The sequence below is a fragment of the Syngnathoides biaculeatus genome, chromosome 6 (assembly GCF_019802595.1).
Source record: "Syngnathoides biaculeatus isolate LvHL_M chromosome 6, ASM1980259v1, whole genome shotgun sequence".
NCBI lineage: Eukaryota > Metazoa > Chordata > Actinopteri > Syngnathiformes > Syngnathidae > Syngnathoides > Syngnathoides biaculeatus.
This window is the reverse complement of record NC_084645.1, coordinates 18,580,873-18,601,298: the sequence shown is the minus strand read 5'-3', so window position 1 is coordinate 18,601,298 and position 20,426 is coordinate 18,580,873. Positions and strand designations below refer to the sequence as shown.

The window sequence follows — 20,426 nt, the reverse complement described above, 5'->3', positions numbered from 1 at the left end:
CCTTCAGGTTGACCTCACTGCAGGTTAAAGAAAGACAAATTTGGGTGCGTTTTCTCCATTTTGTTGCAGTTTGGTGCACAACATGTCGGCTTCGCTAGAACGAATGGTTGGTAATGCTAAGCACTAGTGACGTCAGGGGCGGGGTCAAGGATGTTTCTTCGGGTCTGGCTTTGGCGCATATCCAGATTTTGCTTGGATTTCAGAAAAGATCTTTTTCAATTTATTCTTCAATTAATGTCTAAAATATATGTAATATTAATATAAATTCACATTAGAGGGTTTATTGTACATATGAATTTTGGGGAGAGTCTTCCTTTAATGATAACTTTGCAGGAAGTGCAGGTATAAAATGCTGACAAAAAATAGAATTGCTTGAGTTTGGCAGAGGTCTGCGTAAATATCATTGTAATTAATGCTTGTAAACAGTAAAATCGTCATTTGGATTTTGAAAAATTTCCAGAAGTTATGTCTATATTTAGTTATTTATGCAAAACATTGTATTGCATTCATTCTTTATACTTTATTTTTATTTTTTACGTACATTCTTTATTACATCATCTGACGCTGACCTTTTGGTGAACGTTCTGAAAGAGGGGACTGACTCTATTAAATCGACGGAAGCAAAACTTTATGGAACGTTCAAGAAACGCCTATATACTTTTGGTCAGAGCTTCTTACAACCGCCCGCTGCTTCGTACAAGCAACAACTCGCCTTCCGCCACACTGCCTTCTAACTTTCGTCTTTTGGATAATTCTGGATTCATTACTCCATTGCTGGAAATAACATTCGCTGACAGGGACATTCGTTCTGAGTGTGGTTACTATACGTCGTTTCGTTCTTTAACTCCTGTAAAGCGTTGGCCTCACAGTTCTGAGGTCCCGGATTCAATCCCGGAGCCGCCTGTGTGGAGTTTGAATGTTCTCCCCGTGCCTGCGTGGGTTTCCTCCGGGCACTCTGGTTTCCTCCAACATTGCAAAAACGTGCAACATTAATCGGACACTCTAAATTGCCCCTAGGTGTGATTGTGAGTGTGGCTGTTTGTCTCGGTGTGCCCTGCGATTGGCTGGCAACCACTTCAGGGTGTACCACGATTCCTGCCTGTTGACAGCTGGGATAGGCTCCAGCACTCTCCGTGACCCTCGTGAGGATAAGTGGCAAGGAAAATGAATCGATGTATTGTGTTGTGTGTGATTATATTGTCTTAAAGGCAATTCAATTGCTTTGTTATATTTTGCTGGTTTGACCGAGGGGATTTCATTATTCCAAGTTTACACTTAAAGTACACAGTCCAAAATACCAATTTAAAAAAAAAATCAGTTTTCTATATATTAAGGGTATTAAAAGCGACAATCATACCCGTCTATAGTGGATTGCTAGCTCGACAGACAGACAGACAGACAGACAGACAGACAGACAGACAGACAGACAGATAGATAGATAGATAGATAGATAGATAGATAGATAGATAGATAGATAGATAGATAGATAGATAGATAGATAGATAGATAGATAGATAGATAGATAGATAGATAGATAGATAGATAGATAGATAGATAGAAAGGAGCAGAGAGGAAGAGGAGGGTGCTGTGCTGCACAAAGGAAAAGCCTGGATTAAGTCATGAGTGGCAAGCGACATAGGTTGAATTTTTAACGAGTGAGATCACATCCTTTTCCCAAAACAGAAGAGGAACTCATCTTGGGGTGGACACGCCACTATCTGTCTGAGTTTGTGCAACAAACGGGACATCCATTACTGTGCTAAGACAGCAGCGTGCAGCTCCTGACGCAGGAGGCTTCACACATCTGCAAACTGCACACAACTGGAGAGCACGCGTCTGTGTGTTTAGGTGAACCAGACGAGCAAGTTCATTGCAATCATGACGAAAAAGGCTGTTGGTCCTGCATGTATGTGCATGTGTGTGTATATTTCTAAATATAAATATGTAGAAAATGTACAATGGAGAGATTTATTTCATAATTTAAATCCTTCTTGACATGAAAAAAATTCAAAACTTAGGCAAAAACAAAATACAGTTCAGTTCCAAAGTAGGGTTGAGCAATTTTGGGACATCATTATTATATCCTTCAGTATATCAAAATATTTAAGTGTTTTAATCTGAAGCCATAATTTGGTATCAAGAGAGGATAACTCATCGGTCAAAGTTAGCACTGAGTTATCTCCCTTTCCTTCCTGACCCAACATGGCTGCCTCAAGTACACATGGAGCATTTTCCAAGAGAATAAAGGGAGAAAGGTCAGTATGCAACAAAGTTTGTCTTCAAAATGCTAATCCATCAGTATTATTAAGGTTAAAAAAAAAGGTAGAAAAAGATGTCATAAATAAACCTAATTACAAAATTTTCAACGATCAGTAAGACTACAGTAAGTATTGTTATAGTACCTGTCTGTATATGTCACAACAGTGTTTGTGTGTAAATATTTGTTATTTGAAGGTGAAGTCACCGTGTGCTGTTAATGCTATTTTTTTGCTAACCTATCAATACGATTAACCATTAAGTGTTAGCAATAAGTTTGGTTTGTGATTTTTGTACAACAAACTGTTTTGTATTTAAACTTCCAATATGTGTATGTTTTGTTTTTGTGTGTTTAGTTTTACAGTAAACTATTTGGGGAGTCAATAGACATCTTAAAGTGGCATTTGACACGTGCTTGCTACTGCATGCAACATGTGCAGTCACGGAATTTACATTCATACACTGCACCATTTGACACAATCGTGTTTTTACGATTATAGTCTTTTCATGATCTTGAGAAACCAAAATCAAAATTATGCTTGATTTTGATTCATTGCCGAGCCCTATTCTGAATTATTTCGATAGACAATGTTTTCAAGAGGAGGGAAGACAGCAAGACTCTGAAACAAAGTCACTGCAGCGAAGGCCTGGCAAAGCATCTCCAGGGAGGGACCTTAAAATTTAGTGATGTGTGTGGCCAAATACGAGCTACCTGGTCCCACGTATTGGAGCAACGCTGGTCTAATGCATAGGCATTTTTTTCTGGATTAGTTTGTCTACTCAACTAAGGCTTAGTGCTTTACACAGCACTACACATATTTTAAGCGTCATGCTATATTTTGTAAAATTGAAGGGAACTGAAAAATATGAGAGGTGCAGACATTGTTGGCTTGTAAAACAGTTGGCAGGTAGAAAAAAAAAAAAAACACAGCTGACTGTTCCATCATACCCCTTGAATTTTTTTCTTAAACACAATATAACGAGAAAAGTCTTCATTTAAAAATATATTCATGTGGATTCGCTATGAATCCTATTGGAATTTGAAATGAAATACTGAGCTGCTGGGGGACAAGTTAGCACATCCGCCTCACAGTTCCAATGACCTGGGTTCAAATCCCAGCCTGGCCTTTGTGGAGTTTTCCATCTTCTCCCTTTACTGCGTGGGTTTACTCTGGGTACGCCGGTTTCTCCCACAACCTCAAAAGATGCACAGTAGGTTAATTGAAGACTCTAAATAGTCCGTCATTATGAATGCCAGTTTGAATGGTTGTTTGTTTATACCTGCCGATTGGCTGGCAACCAATTCAGGGTGTACCGTCCCTCTTGCTCGAATTATCTTCTCTTGGCCTGATATTTCCCTCATCTCTCTAGTAGATTTTCCTCCACCTCTTTCTCTTCATCCCTCCCCTTTATCACCCCTCTGCAGACTGGTCTTTCACTTTGGGGGGGCCCTCAGCTTCCCTCTCTGCTGACCAGGGAGCTTTCAAGGTACCCTGATGGATGTTAATGTCGGACCCTTTCAGATCGTTTTACAGGCCAGGCCTTTGATCTCCCAGCAGTCCTCTCTCCACGGGCTCCCTATCCTGAGAAAATGCAAATCCCCACCTTACAGACACCTGTGAAAAAACTCTCCAGAATGGGGGCACAGAGCAAGTTGCTCAAAAGAAGAAGAGAAGACACTGTATTGTGACATTTGGAAAAAGGAAGCACATTAGATTGCAGTGGCGTGTCAAAGAATGATCGCAGAATGGAGAGCCAGCAAGGGTGGCGAAAGTGAGACACCACAGCTAACAAAGAATGAAAAGAAAAACGGCTACCAAAAGACGACCAGGCAGAAGGAACATGAGGGAATGGTAATCAAGGCCGGATAAAGAAATGCTGCAAGGGCAAAACAAAAGCAAAAGTTTGAGTTAAACAAGGACAAAAGTTCACCTCGAGACCCAGCGTCAAAAACAGGAAGAGAAACGGTTCTAGAGACAAAGCAAGACGGAAATGGCAGAGCAAAATTTGGGAAGGCCTGGACTTAGAATTTAGAATTGTACTCACTGAAGAGGAAAAAAAAACAACAGATAGACAGATGAGCCCCTGCTGTGGAGCTCATGGGAGGCTCCTTCTGTTGGGGGTGAGAAAAAAAAAAACGTAGGAAAGAAGAAGTGATAAAAAGAGAAGTACAGTGGAGGGGACAGTGACAGCAATGAAAGAAGGCCTGGCTGGCCGGTAGCGCTGTAAATAGTGGGGCTGCTGTTGGACAGCTGGCTGCATCTGATCAGAGGACAGCCTGTGCAAGAGCTCGTCTTCCTGCAGCCAGCTGTTCCGTCCGGAGGCGCGCAGTGACAGCACAAGGCTCGGAATTGATGAGCCGGGGCACTCGATGGATTGCAGTGATGTTAACCTCTGTGAAGTGCTGCACTGTATTGCAGCTGGCACCTGATGTATCCCCTTTTAAGAAAAAGAAAACCAGAGGAGGGGGCGATGAAAAGGGATTTATGCTTATGTAGCTGCTTTATGCTCTCTGTCCTTTCTTCCATTCTTCCCTCTCCTCCATTTGAGGGAAAAAGCCATCTTCAATTCATTCATTTTCTGTACAGCTTGTTCATGGTTGTGGGGAGCTGGAGCCTAATCCAGTTGACTTTGAGCAAAAGGCTGACTACGCTCCGGACCGGCTGCCAGTCAGTCAAAGGGCACATGCACGGATAAACAACCATTAACCACTGCTCCTACACTGAAACATGGAGGGCTTCGTTATGTTGTGGTGATGCTTTGGTGCATTTGAAAAAAAATCTGTCTTCAATCTGTACTAGGCATTATCAAGTCAAGACTCCAAGGCATTCGAGACTATTAAGGGTGTCCTCAAGTAAAATCTGCTGTCCAGAAAGCCTGGTCTCAATTTTTTTATTTATTGAAAGGTCTAATCCAGAGGACCTATATTTTTTTTTATATATCACAATCCGAATGTCTTCAATGTCTGTTTCAAACCGAGGCCCTGATGAAGCTGCTGCCGTGTGTCGTCAGGCCAAGACAACCCCAGTAAAGAAAATGGCTTCCTATATAGACAATTGACCCCTCCGTACAGGGCACTTAACCACGCTTCCTGAAGTGATGTCACGCCACGTGCGCTGACGTCAGACAAACAATTAGCAAAAAGGGCGGCGCAGCAAGAAAAGAATAGAGCGAAACTGTCCGATTTACCTGCTGATTTTTCACTCGGATTCTTAGATAACAGTGAAATATCGTTGAAAAGCAGACAGCAAGGCTTCAAGTATTTCAGCGAGCGGTATTTCAAATGGTATTTACATGCATATCGACGGAGAAACCATTGCTATTAGCGCGAGATCTTTCCAGAGTCAAGAGGAAGACCGAGAAGCCACATAATATAATATATTATAACCCAAAGACGAATTCATCATTGACAGTTTCCTATTTTCGTTTTACATATCACACTTGTGTGCAGAATCTGTATATGTATCTGTATAGCCGTTTGTGAACCACCGTATGAAAGAAAAGAAGGCAAGGCTTGATTTACGAGTTGTTTCTCTCGTTTTCTTTGTGTAACGTCACACTCTCCCCTCAATAATTATTCTTGAATTAGTGCCGAACCTACATAAGTCCCGACCGAGTACGACAATCACTACTTTAGTGTCCTCAAACATCCTTCCTTCAGTCTTGGTGTCTCGGTGCATGTCGAAGGCTTTTAGGACCGCTAGTCCGGTTTAGCTTAGCTCATTAGCCGCGAACAAAGAGACATGTTTGTGCAGTCAGGTCCTCGCACAGTATCGCTCAACACAGATCAAGTGTGTCAATCATTCACACGTAGCTATGTTATGCAAGCGAAGAACTGCTAATTCATTTATATGAGACATGTATTGAAAATCAAATATAGGGCATACCTTCGTGCTAACACAGTCCGGTTTAGCGTAGCCGCGAACAAAGGGACACGTTTGTGCAGTCAGATCATCGCAAAATATCGCTCAACACAGATCAAGTGTGTAAATCATTCACACGTAGCTATATTATGCAATTCTTCCCATGTTTGAAAAACATCCAATGCAGGTGTAATTCAACCATATATGTTCGAACCTGAGTTGACAAATGCAACACAAGGACAGGCTTCGGCGAGATCTGACGAAGTTTACGTGGAATTTCGCACCCAAAACACAGACTGGTAGATGCCTCAAGAAATCGACATACACCTTGTTGATGAAATAATAATTCAAACAGATTTAAACGTCTGATGTCAGTGTCCAAATTTCGTCACCTCCTAAAACATCAGATGGATACAGATATTAGCTGACATATATATCTGTATCGCTATTGTACTTCCATTTAAAACGAGGTAGATGCTAGTCAATACTAAACAATAGAACACATATGTACATACTTGCTACCGAAACCAAGTAAACGCTGTGCCGAGTTTTGAAAGCAGTCCTTTGTGAAATGCTTGGAACATATTACTGTCCACTTTGATTTGTAAGTCCAATACGGCTGCTTTGTCTTAAAAAACCTGGTCCATAACCTGCCCATCTGTTCATCTTTCAGCCATTCATGTAAGCTGACTCTGTCAGCATTTGACGCAGAATACTTGTATACAACACACTTCCTCACCATCTTTGCGAGCTCTTTCACTCTTTGGCTAAATGTTGTCTTGACGTGATGTCACATTCCGGGGAGTTCCGGAACTTGCTGAATCTAGGTGACATTTTGAACAAAATCTCAAGACTGACTACTTTATTTTATTTCTGTTGTGTTGAGAATTTTTAAAATATTTTTAATGAAATTTTAGATACATTTGTATGACAGACAAATAAAATACATTTGCTCTGGATTAGACTTTTAAGATGTCGGTTCCAAGTTAATTTTGTAGTTAACACTTTAGGTTTTTATTTCTTCAATAAAAGGGTAGCAGTTTAGCCTTTGTGTCCAGTTCACAGTACTGTGTAGAAGCCCCCCACCGGGGTGTTGCTTTAATGACCTTTATCAAGATGTTTTATTGGAATAAGTAAATGGTAGGACATATATAAAACAGTTAACTGGATTCCGCAAAAATTATAAGATAGAGGTCCTCAAAAAGAGGTACGGAGTGGCATAGGTGGCATTTTGGCATTGGAGAGTGACGGTGCCTTCCTGGGGGTCCTCCTGTGTGGCGTTTGTGTATTCTCCCACTGCTAGTGTGTTTTTTCTTCTGGAACCCCCCTTCTCCACACACTCTAAAAACATCGATGCTACGTTACTAGAATACTCTAAATTGTCTGGAGGTGTGAATGTGAGTAGCAATGGTTGTTTGTTGATAATGTCTATGCCCTGTGATTGGCTGGTGACCAATTCAGGGTGTACCCCGCCTCTTGCCCGCACAGTCAGCAGAGATAAATGCCAGTACACTCCTGACCATTGTGAGTGTACGTATGTGTAAAATTGAGGTAAAAACAATTTTTAAAAATTGCATTTATTAGCCAAACAGTTTATGAATTGTTCAAATATTGTTCAAGGTTAAAGTTTGCAAAGCATGGAAAATTAAAGTCTTAAAAAGGAATTGGAATTGCTCATGGCTGTTTGGTGTGATGTGCCCTGCAGACGAGGAGATGAAGTCAGCCTTTTGCTGGAAGACAACATGCATGGGCTCACTAGCACGATACAAAATGCATGTATGTATCTTTCCAACAAATCAATTAATTAATATATTTGTTGGGCTTGATCTCTTAGGCCCCTTGAATCAAAATCCTTCATCATCCATAAAGGCATTCATCAAGAATACATTGATCCTTCCACTTTTGTGGCAACAGATTGCAAAAGGCCTTTTTCTGTTCTCATTGCAAAAAGTAAGAACCAAAAAGGCGCAGATGCTTAGTTGTGTAGAAGAACTTGAAAGTGGCGATATCAACCCAATCGATCATACTTGGGATTGGAACTAGAACAGCGACTGTGACCATGTCAAACATATCCAGACAGATACAGTCAAATATGTCGCCAAAAAGGTTACCAGAAGAGTGGAATCTGTTACAGCTGCAAACATGTTTTCACATCCTTTAGCAGTAATCTGTCCGCAGAACTTTTTTCATATAGTGCACCTGCAATTTCAACCAGCTCAATGATCTTACGGTCTGTTGAGAAGAATTCATGTGGCCCTAATTCTGTAACATTTTGTATGTAGTCTTCATTGCCCCATCAATTCAGGAGCAGGAGGAGAGGGGAGAAAGCATTGTGTGTTTGTGTGTGTGTGTGTGTGTGTGCGTGTGTGTGTGTATGGGGGTTGGGGTGGGGGGACTTCCCAAGGTCATCCTCTGGCCTCATCACTGATCGCCACTCATGCGTCCTCTGAAGTCCACGTACTTCTTGGCGCTCTCAAATAACCGCCACCACCCCCACCCCGCACACCTCTGCGTCCATCTTCCTTTATCTTCCTGTTGTCCGAACCAAAACAGAAGTAATGTCATCCTCTTCAGAGCTCTGGATGAGAAGAAAACCCAGTCCAATGTCCGCAGTAGCTGTATCCTCCTGTCTGCATGTCTGCTTGTTGTCAGTCCGTCTGTCTGATTGAGGCACATCCGGCCGTGCTGACTCCCCTGCGACTCGGCAAGGCCTCCGTGTCAGGAGGAAGGAAGGAAGGAAGGAAGGAAGAAAGGCCCTGCGGTCACACAGGAGGGAGGATTTAGAGAAAGGGAGGGAGGAAGCGTGTGAGGGTGTCTTTGCTGGACTTGATCCACTCCATTGGAGCCTCTCACGATAGAAGGGCTGTTTGTACAAGGACAAGGCCAAACTCAAAGGTGTGTGTGCGCAAGTGTGTACGTTCAAGTGTGTGTAGCTCTGGCGGATCATAACAGAGAGCCGGAGAGATGACTTCTGCTGTACTTTATTGATGCACTGATAACTGAATACTGTATCTATGTGGCCTACCTGCAAGATACCCTCGTACACACTTGAATGACTGTGTGCATTTGCGCATGCGTGCACTTCTGTGAGTTTACTGTTCATTAGAGAGTGACAGCTTACCTCAGTGGAAATTCAACTGAGTCATCATGTGCAGTGAACACTGGTACATACACACTCAAACGCACCCACACACGCATGCAACCCCCCCCCCCCCTCCACAATGCGCACACAAGAAAAACTTCCATCACCTCAAGTGTGAGCAAAAAAAAACACTTTATGTAGTGTTGCACCAGAACATCAAATGTAGGTAGGAAGTAGGTCATTTAATAATAGTTTTTTTAACTTTTGGTTTATCAATAGAGGGCTGGGATTCAGAGAACGACACTTCCTAGTATGGTTAAGGGGTGGAGGCTGTGGCAACCTTAGCTGCTCCGAAAGTCTTACGGCAAGACCACTTTGAGTAACTTCATTGTCACTGGTTAATTTGTCATGATTGCAGCACCTAAAAGTACCTTCTAATTCAAGTTTTTACTCAGAAAACCAGAGTCAAAAGGGAGAAAAACCGTGATGAGAGAAGTACGGCACTTTGTAATGGCACAGTAAAAGATTTCAAAACAGCCTCAAGATATTTATCTTATTAAAACAGCAGTGGATGCAGGTATGGCAGCTGTAAAGTGCTGAAAACGGCTGGTGTGACTGGTTTGTGCTTGAAAGGAGAAGGAAGGTATGAGCTTGCTGTGGAGCAGTAATCGAGGAAAGCCAAGACAGACATTGGTGGGAGGGAAACCAACAGTCCCTCAATGTTTAAAAACGTTGGTCCTGATTTTGTCAGACAATAACAGTTAACAATTAAATCATAAAACAACACATCACTTCTTGTATTAGGTCACTCTTGTTTTTTTTAAATTGATATTTTTTCCCTCTTGTTTTCTGTGTATACAGCTGATAAGACTCAGAGGAGCTTGAATAGGCACACCCTCGCCTGCTCTTGTTCAATGACTAAAAATAAGCTGTGAAGTAATGTAAAAAACGCTGCTCTATTTACATTCTGGTAAGTTACAGCCGTTAGACTGCACAGTCTGCTAGCACTGTCAAATCGGGGTTAAATGACTAAGGGGAGTTTTCCCTGCCTCTTGTCTGGAAGTGGGATATGAAAAACTGATGGAGAGAAGGTGTAAATTGATGGAGAGAAGAGGAAACTGTAAAACAAGTGGTCAGTGAAAAGGGATCACAGTTCAAAACAATTTCATACAAAATGTGAAGAAATTTCTCTAGAGTCAGATGCTAAGTGTATGTGTGCTGATGTACATTTACATGATGTCATTCCCTCCGAATAGCCAACAGGAGGCGGACGGACAAAGATAACACTCAACGTTGGGAGGATGGTGCCGATACAAATCTCAGCGACTGAATTTATGAATGATTGGGATCAGAGGCGGACGTGGATGAATCTGCGTGCTCTGCAACGTCCCTGGCGGGTGTCACGCATCCCCTCTGACAATGATGCCACCGGCAAAGATCACACAGGCAGCAGGCTACCAAATGCAAAGAGAATGCTTCAAACCATCATTTCCACTTCATTTGGTTATGATCAAGATTTATGAAAGAGCAAGCACATTGATTTTTGTTTTGCTTTATATACTTTTCCATAGAATGTACAGCTAGTTATTGTTATACAGTATGTTGTCTTCCTCTATGCTCCTAGACATGAGCAGCATGCACACAAAAAAGGTTATGTGACATTATCAAGGATTTTTTCCGAGTATATTAAAAACTGATAAATATGAAGTAAATGACAAATGGAGGTAATCTAAGTATGAATTAAAATTCGGTTTTATTGTCCTAACAATATAAAAATTGTTTGAAAGTAGGAAAAAAAAGTTGCAAATGTTCTGGAATACCTCTTTTCTGTGAAAGTCTCGCACCATCTCAATTTAAGATGGGAACAATTTAGACAGTCTTGGGTGAGTAAATCAATCAAGTCAAAGAGCCTTGATTAAACCGAAAGGTTCCATGTGGGCATAACTAGCTGTTTTGTTCACATTATTGCATTTGAGTGACTGAATATACTATCATAAAACAAAAAATGCACATGAGATTATTTACTTACACTACGAGTAGAGCTAAGCAGCATCAGCAACATCCATCATGGACTGTATCATGCCACTGCGAACAATCCCCCTTACCACCCAAACCTCTGGAACAAGGAAAAAAAAGAAGTGAAATGAGCTCGTTTGCATCTTATCACCAGGAAATAGCATTAGCCAAATTGTACTCTCGGGCTAGGGCTTGAAAGGGATGGCATGGCAGTGGCCATCATTAGCCCAGTCCCCTGACATGCGGGCTGCCTCTGATCCACAGCCAGGGGTGGGCAGGAAGGCCGAAGGTAGGCATGAGAGGATGGCAGTCTTGGGTGGGCTCCTCCATTTGGGCCCTGCTAATGGGCCAGCCACCATCAGGCTGGTATGTCGGAATGTGTGCAGCCGCTGCTCTTGCAGATGTCAGGGGATTACGAAAAAGCAGGACCAGATGATTGCGGAATAAAAAAAAAAAAAAAAAGGGCCTACCTCAATCCACTGCACCACATGGCTACTGCCTGATTTAAAGACCATCCATCTGTCATCTTCTCATCTCTGAGCAAAGTGAAGCCAAACCAGCATGAACGCATAAAAGCAATGGGCTTGTTCTGCTTGGTTTGGTCTAATCTCTGGACTTTTCTTGTCCATTTTTTCATGTTTCCTCCTTGTCAGTTGAAGCAAAATAGTGGAATCCGATCCCAAAAAGCCTTGTACTGCTACCAATGAGAACAGAGTCTTTTCCCAGCAGTTTAGCGCATGCCAGCTATTTCTCCCATGCCCCTTCATCACAGGACCTATTTGTGGAGTAAATGTCATCAAACCAACCGATGATGCAAAAACAACTCATGGATAAATTATGGAATAAAAATACTCTGTATTCATTGAGTAAGAATAATTTCTCAATATAGTCTTGCTATTGTGTTTGTTGCACTCCTATCTGTTCAAAATGTTCTCCCACCACAACTCTTGTTTTTTTGGACCACGATGTTTCCCGTCAGGAACAATGACCCAATCTAAAAGTGCCTCTAAGAGTGACTTTATAAATCAGTCCCACTGAGACCAGCGTGATGAGGTGAATGGCTTTTCTGGTCCTAAGGCAACTCGGCCAGTCAAAATAGTGGCTTTGTCAATGTGGGAGGCATACATTCTGACCTTGGCTACCAGGGTTTTATGACAATCAAAGTTGAAAATACATCTCTCTATTGTATGGAGGGGGGACTATCATTGTTGTTCATTATTGTAGTTCATTCTTATTATCTTTTAACAGTTAACCTATTGGGCACGCTCTGCTAGAGGAATGGGCTATTGCTGTTTCATTCTCAATCTCTTCTCAATCTTTTTATTAAACAAACTGAACTAAATCCATCCATTTTCCTCACCGCTTATCCTCACGTGCTGGAGCCTATCCCAGCTGTCAACGGGCAGGAGGCGGAGATACCCCCGTGAACTGGTTGCCAGCCAATCGCAGATTAATTGAGACAAACAGACGCCCTCACAATCACACCTAGGGGCAATTTAGGGTGTCCAATTAATGTTGCCTGTTTTTGGGATATGGGAGGAAACCGAAGTGCCCGGAAAAAACCTACGCAGGCACAGGGAGAACATGCAAATTCCACAGAGGTGGGTCTGGGATCGAACCCGGGACCTCAGAACTGTGAGGCCAACGCTTTCCAGCTGAAACACCGTGCCACGCTTGATAAAATTATTTTTGATAAATAATATAGAATTTAAAATGTATTTTGAAATATATGCAATATATAAATGCACTGTACACACACACACACACACACACACCACACACACACACACTCACACACATACAATATATAAGGCAGCACCGTGGAACGAATAAAGCGTCCGCCTCATAGTTCTTAGAACCATGGTTCAAATCCTGGCTCCACCTGTGTGGAGCTTGCATGTTCTCCCCGTGCCTGCGTGGGTTCTCTCCGGGCACTCCGGTTTCCTCCCACACCCGAAAGACATGCATCAATTGAAGACTATAAATTGCATATTGGTGTGTGTGACTGAGTGCAAATACTTGCTTGTTTCTATGTGCCCTGCGATTGCTTGGCAACCAGTTCAGGGTGTACCCTGCCTCTTCCCCGAAGATAGCTAGGATTGGCTCCAGCACTCCCACGTCCCTTGTGAGGATAAGCGGTTCAGATAATGGATGAATGGATGGATGGATGGGTAACAAGGGTTATCATAGCCCCATAAGAACTCTTTTTCCATTTTCAATTGGTATCGCAAGTAGTAGCAACATTTTTTATTGCCATGTCAAACAAGGTACCAGTAGATGCAGTAGATTCCCCCCCCCCCCAAAAAAAAAGACAAAAAAAAAACCAAGACCCAGCATTTACGATATACACATTCTTAATGCTGTGCAATTAGGCAATTGACAGGGCTGCGTTCAAATCAGTGAGGTCGTGAATTTTGTGAAAAACAGGTGTGAATCAGGTGGCCCCTATTTAAGGATGAAGCCAGCACCTGTTGAACATGAATTTCTCCTTGAAAACCCGAGGAAAAATGGGTGTTCAATACATTGTTCAGAAGAACAGCAGACTTTGAGTAAATGTTTGATTGGAGAGGAGAAACCTTTTAAAGAAGTACAAAAAAAATATAGGCTCTTCAGATAAAATGATCTCTAATTCCTTAAAATGGAGAGCGAAACCAGAGACGTGGCAGAAAACTCAAGACAACCACCAAAATGGATGGCAGAATAACTAGAATGGCAAAGGCTCAGCCAATGAAGAGCTCCAGGATGATCAAAGTCTGGAGTAACCTGTAAGTACTGTGACAGTGAGAAGATGTCTGTGCAAAGCCAATCTATTTACAAGAATCCCCGACAAAGACCCTCTGTTACAAAAAAGCCATGTGCAGAAGAGGCTACAGTTCGCCAAAGAACACATCAATGGCCGAAAGAGAAATGGAGGAATATTTTGTGGACTGATGAGAGTAAAATTGTTCTTTTTGGCTCCAGAGGCCGAAGACACTTTGTGAGACAACCCCCAAACTCGGAATTCAAGCCACAGTACACAGTGAAGACAGAGAAGCATGGTGGTGCAACCATCATGACAGGGGCATTTTTCTCCTACTATAGCGTTGGACTTATTTATCGAATACTATGCATCATGGATCGGTTTGCATGCATCAAAATACTCAAAGAGGTCATGTTGTCTTATGCTGAAGAGGACATGCCCTTAAAATGGGTGTTTCGACAAGATAATGACCCCAAACACACTAGTAAACATGCAAAGCCTTGTTTCCAAACCAACAAAGTTAATGTCATGGAGCGGCCAGCCCAGTCCCCGAACCTGAATCCAATCGAGAACTTGTGGGGTGATATAAAAAATGCTGCTTCTGAAACAAAACCAAAAAATGTAAATTCATTGTGGAGTGTCGTTAAGGATCTTTGGAGTGGAATAACAACCGAAAGGTGCCACACGTTAATTTACTCCCTGCCACACAAATGTGAAGCAATTATAAGAAACTCTGGTCATATACTGTAACTAAATATTAGTTCAGTGATTCAAAGGATGGGTAAATCCTAGAAACAAAAATGTTTGTACAAAATAGTTTTAGGTTTCTAAAGTCAATGGCAGACTGCTATTTTGTTGGACGCCACCCCTTTCAACCAATTACCCAATTGCACGGTGTTTATATCATGAATGCTGGGTCTTGTTGGTTTTCTGAGAATCTACTGCACCTACTGGTACCTTGTTTGACACATAGCAAGAAAAAAATATACTGAAAACGAGGATTAATTTGGTTAGTCACATTGGACGGCTATTAGTTTGAACACTACTGTATACTGTGGATAGCGATGGGAAGAGGAATCAAAGCCGTTGCTTGTTTATAGATAATGTTAGCAGATAATCAGTGAAACATCACACGTTTATCTCCTTTGTTGAATTTATTGCCCACACTCACAAACACAAAACAGATCAGCATCTACTATGAAAACCATATCGTGTTGCCCTAGGATGAACTGTGCCAGTTTGTTGATCAACATCTCAAATCTAATCGGTCAGGAGGCCTATCGAAATGTGATCTACTGGAGGCCACAGGGGCCACGGGGCCCTCTTTATTCAAAGTTCACTTTCATAGCAATACTTACTTTTCTATTGGGGAGACGAATCCAATGTACTGGGACTCAAAGCTTGTCTTCAGGTCACAGTTTCTGTAAAAACATGCTGTACCTAAATGATCCTCCTAAACAAAAAAACATTTCGTGCTTGTAAATCTCATTGATGGAAGTGAATTGTTGACTGGTTTGCGGATAAATAGAACCAGATTGAGGGGGGCATGGTGGACGACTGGTTAGCATATCTGACTCAGTTCGAAGGACCGAGGTTTATATCCGGCCCTGCCTGTATGGTGTTTGCATGTTCTCCCTGTGCCTCCATGAGTTTTCTTTGGGTACACCAGTTTCCACCCCTTACATCCCAAAAACATTTGTTTGTTTCTCTGTGCCCTGCGACTGGCTGGTCACCAGTTCAGGGTGTACCCCCGCCTCCCACCTGAAGGGACCAGGGGTAGGCCCCAGCACGCCCGCCACTCAAGTAAGGATACACTACGCTACATAAAGTGAATGGATTGATAGAATTAGATTGATTCTCTGTGATTTTGTACTTTACACAAGAAATGTTCTATTAAACATATACAAGACTTTTTGAAATTATTGTATGATACTTGTAATATGCCAGAAATACAACACAAATATAAAGACTCAGGAATGACTTGTTGCATCATGTGGACTGTACTTATAATGTATTATTTCTAAAATATGAGGTATGCTGACAACCTCAATATACAACAATGAACAGAATTACCCCAAGAAATATATATCTTTTCTTCTTTAATAGCATAGGAATATTATAAAAGGACAATACCTGTCATTATTGGGTCCAGACTGGGGGGGAAAAAAAATCTTTTTCACGCATGGATTGGCCTCCAGACTTCAACTCCATGGAGAATTTTTGGAATGTTCTGTTGGAGACTAGAGCATCTATCCAAGTGCGTGGCTAAAGAATATTGTAACAACCCTGGACACAATGAAATATCCTGACGCTGCATAAGTTATCAATTAAAAATATATTGTGTCAAATGTGCTGTAATCAAAGTGGATGTTGGTTCAAGCAAATATTACAGTGACTTTTATTTTGTTATTTTATTTTATATTATTTATATATTCATAATTTATACTTGGATTTGGATCTAAAATAATCTCAGAGTAAAACCATGTTGTATTTTCATGTGATTATGATCTGGGAAAAGGATTTGCTTTTTTATTTAAATTGTTTTTTTTTTCCAGTCATCATATGACACATCAACAAGTCCCATTTTAGAGTGAGTAAGTTCAGTGTATAAGATAAATACATGCCTCGCGATATATAAACTGTGACGCAGTTGTATAACAATTAGATAGCTTCGTAACAATGGAGGTAGTAACTGTACTTTATCAATGAGATTGGGAGAGCAGCAAAGTACATGTTGATTAATGCTAGATGGTCAGCTGTATGAACAATTAGCGACTGGTATGACTGTGTTGATATTTGTATTATATACTGTATAAACAAGTGAAGCGGAAGCACGACGGAATAACTTTTATGGTTATGTTGCAATGCTACGAACTGGTAGTTGAGACAGGATGAGGACGGGAGGAAGACAACCAGCATCTGTGTGCATATGTGTGTTCATGCATGTGTGTTTGTGTGCATCAGGAGCAGTTAGAACGGGACTAAAGCAGATGTTTCCTCTGTTTGGTACTTGAATATGACCATGGAGGAAAAACAGGAGTACAAGCGAAACGATGCACTAATCAGCTCGTGAGGAAGGTAATCAAAGGAGGTTGAAACCATTGACATTAAATGTGAGAAAAACACAAATGTTGTGTTGTGTTCAATTCAATTACTCTCAAATAGGAAAAACACTTGGGATCATGTGGCAAAATTCAACAGGCCAGTATTAGTTATCATAGAGAGATAATGATCATGATGATTCAAGAGTTCCATGTACTTTTAATACTTTCTTATGATCATAATCACAATACAGTATTTGAAGACTGGTCCTTGCTGCAAAATTTTCCACTGAATGCACTCGTCTATTTTTGCAGGTTTCTCTGGGAGGATAGAATGGAAATCAAAAGGTTGGAAACAATCCATTGGTTGTGATTTGCTGGAGACGAAAGTCACCAGCCCAGAAGGGATGAGCTCCAGCTCACTCAAAACCTTCATGAAAATCAGTGTAAATGAATTGTTAGACAACCGTTAGTATTTGGAACTTTTTATTTTTCTTTGCATAGGAAATAATTCCAATGTCCAACTTTTGCCTTTATAAACGTTAATTACTTTGTTTTCCATTCTTAATGAGATTATTCAAGTATAAAAAAGAGGTTAATCAATAAAGTATATTATAACTTAAATCCAATAAAAAATAAGGAAGTGCAGGTGATGGCGGATTACTTAATCTGAATTTTAAGGACGTGTTTGGATGGAAGTGGATCCACTGCTTCTGTTGGATGGGAGCCTTGTCACATCAGCAATAAATTCAGCATTATTTCCATGATTATGTATTTCTTTTTCTTTATAGGTATATATATTTTTATACCCTTCTGTGGCAGCATCATCCATCTGTCCATTTTCTGTCCTGCTTCTCCTCACTCAGGCCGTGGGCATGCTGGGGCCAATCCCAGCTACCTTTGGGCAAGAGGAAGGGTACACCCTGAACTGGTCGCTAGTCACTTGCAGGGGAACTATAAACAAAACGATTCACATTCACGCCTGCGGGCAATTTAGAGTCTTCAATCGAGCTATGACACATATTTGTGGGATCTGGGAGGAAACCGGAGTACCCGGAGAAAACCCCTGCAAGCTTGGGAAGAAAATGCGTGTCCTGTAAACCATCATCTTAGCATGAGCTGAAATCCCAGGAGAGTACGAAGACTCCTGACTGCACGTTTTGCTGCTTGCGCTAAACTACAAATGAGTAATTTATATTTACATCCTATTCATACAATCTTGTTGCCCCAGGATCATTAATATTATGTGATACAGAACGAAGATGCTGGCTATAAATTCATCTCCAAAAACATTTTATCCAAGTGCTCTCTTGCCACCGATGAACATAAAAAATACTGAGTCAGACTGAGAGGTGGGGTGATTCATCACTGTGACGTTATCCAAAAGTAAAATACATTCTTATTTAAAATAAAAAGCAGTCCATTTTAATCATAACAACAAAGAAACCTCTGTTTACGGGAATCCAAGATTTGGAGTTTCCATGGCAGAAACTAACACAATCGCAATACCACTGAGATACTGAAAATGACTGTAACAAGGTCATGATGCCTCTTTTTGACAAGATCATTGATGTACACACCTGTAGCTTGCCACAGAAAAGCTTTATCTTTCAGGAGTTAATCCAAACCTCAATCCAGCGTTCACAATATACAGCACATACATAACTGTTGCCTTAGCCACACAATTTATTTAAAAAAAAAAAAGCATACAAGTTGGAGAGAGAGAGAGAGAGAGAGAGAGAGAGAGAGAGAGAGAGAGAGAGAGAGAGAGAGAGAGAGAGAGTGCTGATTTTGAATACAGTCAAAATCATCACTATTCAATGTTTTATGATGTACCGTACATCAGATATAGTACCAGTTCGGACTGGACACAGCACACAGACCAGCATAATAAATAAGATCATAGCAAACACATATTCACACCAATCAGCTACTCACATGGGCATAGTGGCAAAAAGAAAATGCAATTGATCTTACCTGAGATTTCCTGAGGCAAATCTCGAGAGCTTCCATATGGATAGGATCAGTCTCCTAAAGGACACAACACAGCAGGACTACAATGAATGCATTGGTGGAGATGAGGACAAATGATATAAGAGGGGTGGGGGTGGGGGGGGCATTTCAACTTCCTGGAAGACAGGCAATATGAGCTGTCACACATTTTAACCGGTGAACTTCATTTACATTGATGAGACAAGTTTTCAATCAACCTACCATGCATGTTTTTGGGGATGTGGGAGGAACCAGAGTAACTTCAGAGAACCCATGCAGGCACGGGGAGAAGATGCCAACTACACATAGGCTGGACTGGGATTTGAACCCTCGACCTTTGAACGTCTACTGTGCCACCTTATTGTATTACTGTTTTACATTTTGACAACATATCCAAAATGTTTGATAGTATTTCCAAATCCAGACAAATCCAACGTTAAGTATACATTCGTAAGAGAAAGTATCCATTCCATCCTTTATCTTGGTCGCTTATCCTCACAAGGGTCAAGGGAGTGCTGGAGCCTATCCAGACACAAAATGTCAACAGCAGAGTGCAACGTAAAAAATGTTTGGAGAAGCTAAATTAGACTAATGATTTCTCTCAAGGTTGATTGTAGTTAGAAATGAGCCATCTTAGATTTTGTCAATGTGGTGACATGGGAAATGTCAAACGTTAAAGCTGAGTCTGATTATATAACTCACACATCAGCTTTGAGTTTTCTATTCACAAAAATCATTGCCCGATGTGGATCAGGTATTGCACAAAAGAATTCTCAGAAGCCCTGCGATTAAAAATTGTTAACCTGGATGAAGCTGGAAAGGCTCACAAAAGTATCTCTAAAAGCGTCCCTTGTAAAACATCCATCCATCCATTTTCTTTACCGCTTATCCTTACGAGGGCCGCGGGGGGTGCTGGAGCACATCTCAGCCGTCAACAGGCAGGAGGCAGGATACACCCTGAACTGGTTGCCAGTCAATGACAGGGCACATGGAGACAGACAACTGTCGCACTGACTACCACACCTAGGAGTCTCCAGTGAGTGTACGTTTTTGGGATGTGGGAGGCAACCGGAGTGCCCGGAGAAAACCCACGCAGGCACGGGGAGAACATGCAAACTCCACATGGGCGGCGCCGGGATCGAACCCAAGTCCTCAGAACTGTGAGGCCAACGCTTTACCAACTGAGTCACCGTGCCGCCCCCTTGTAAAACAGTTAACAAATAAATAAAGTTCAGTACTGTCATTTCTCTCCCTAGGAGTGGTAGTGCTCTGAAAACGACCAAAAGGGAGGATCACAGACTGCTCAATGAGGTGAAAAATATAAATAAAAATGAGTAGATATTAATAAAAATTATACAAGAATGGATGTCATTGCAGGAAGCCATTGCTGAAACATCGGAATATTTCACAGTACCACTAAAAAACTATTGCGTGAA

General features: G+C 41.4%; 1 protein-coding gene across 5 annotated transcripts in view; it reads right to left on the bottom strand.

The window, feature by feature from the left end:
* ccnd2a (cyclin D2, a) overlaps positions 1-20,426 on the bottom strand; it is a 185,184-nt gene that overhangs the window by 56,069 nt on the left and 108,689 nt on the right. For 3 of the 5 annotated variants that reach the window (XM_061822925.1, XM_061822927.1, XM_061822926.1), the window contains one exon: positions 18,976-19,029. In XM_061822925.1, the coding sequence (XP_061678909.1) occupies positions 18,976-19,011 (36 nt within the window). In that variant the 5' untranslated portion in view covers positions 19,012-19,029. Of the gene's footprint in view, positions 1-11,230; positions 11,318-15,315; positions 15,411-18,975; positions 19,030-20,426 lie in introns of those variants that run through there. The other 2 variants (XM_061822928.1, XM_061822929.1) reach the window with 2 other exon arrangements.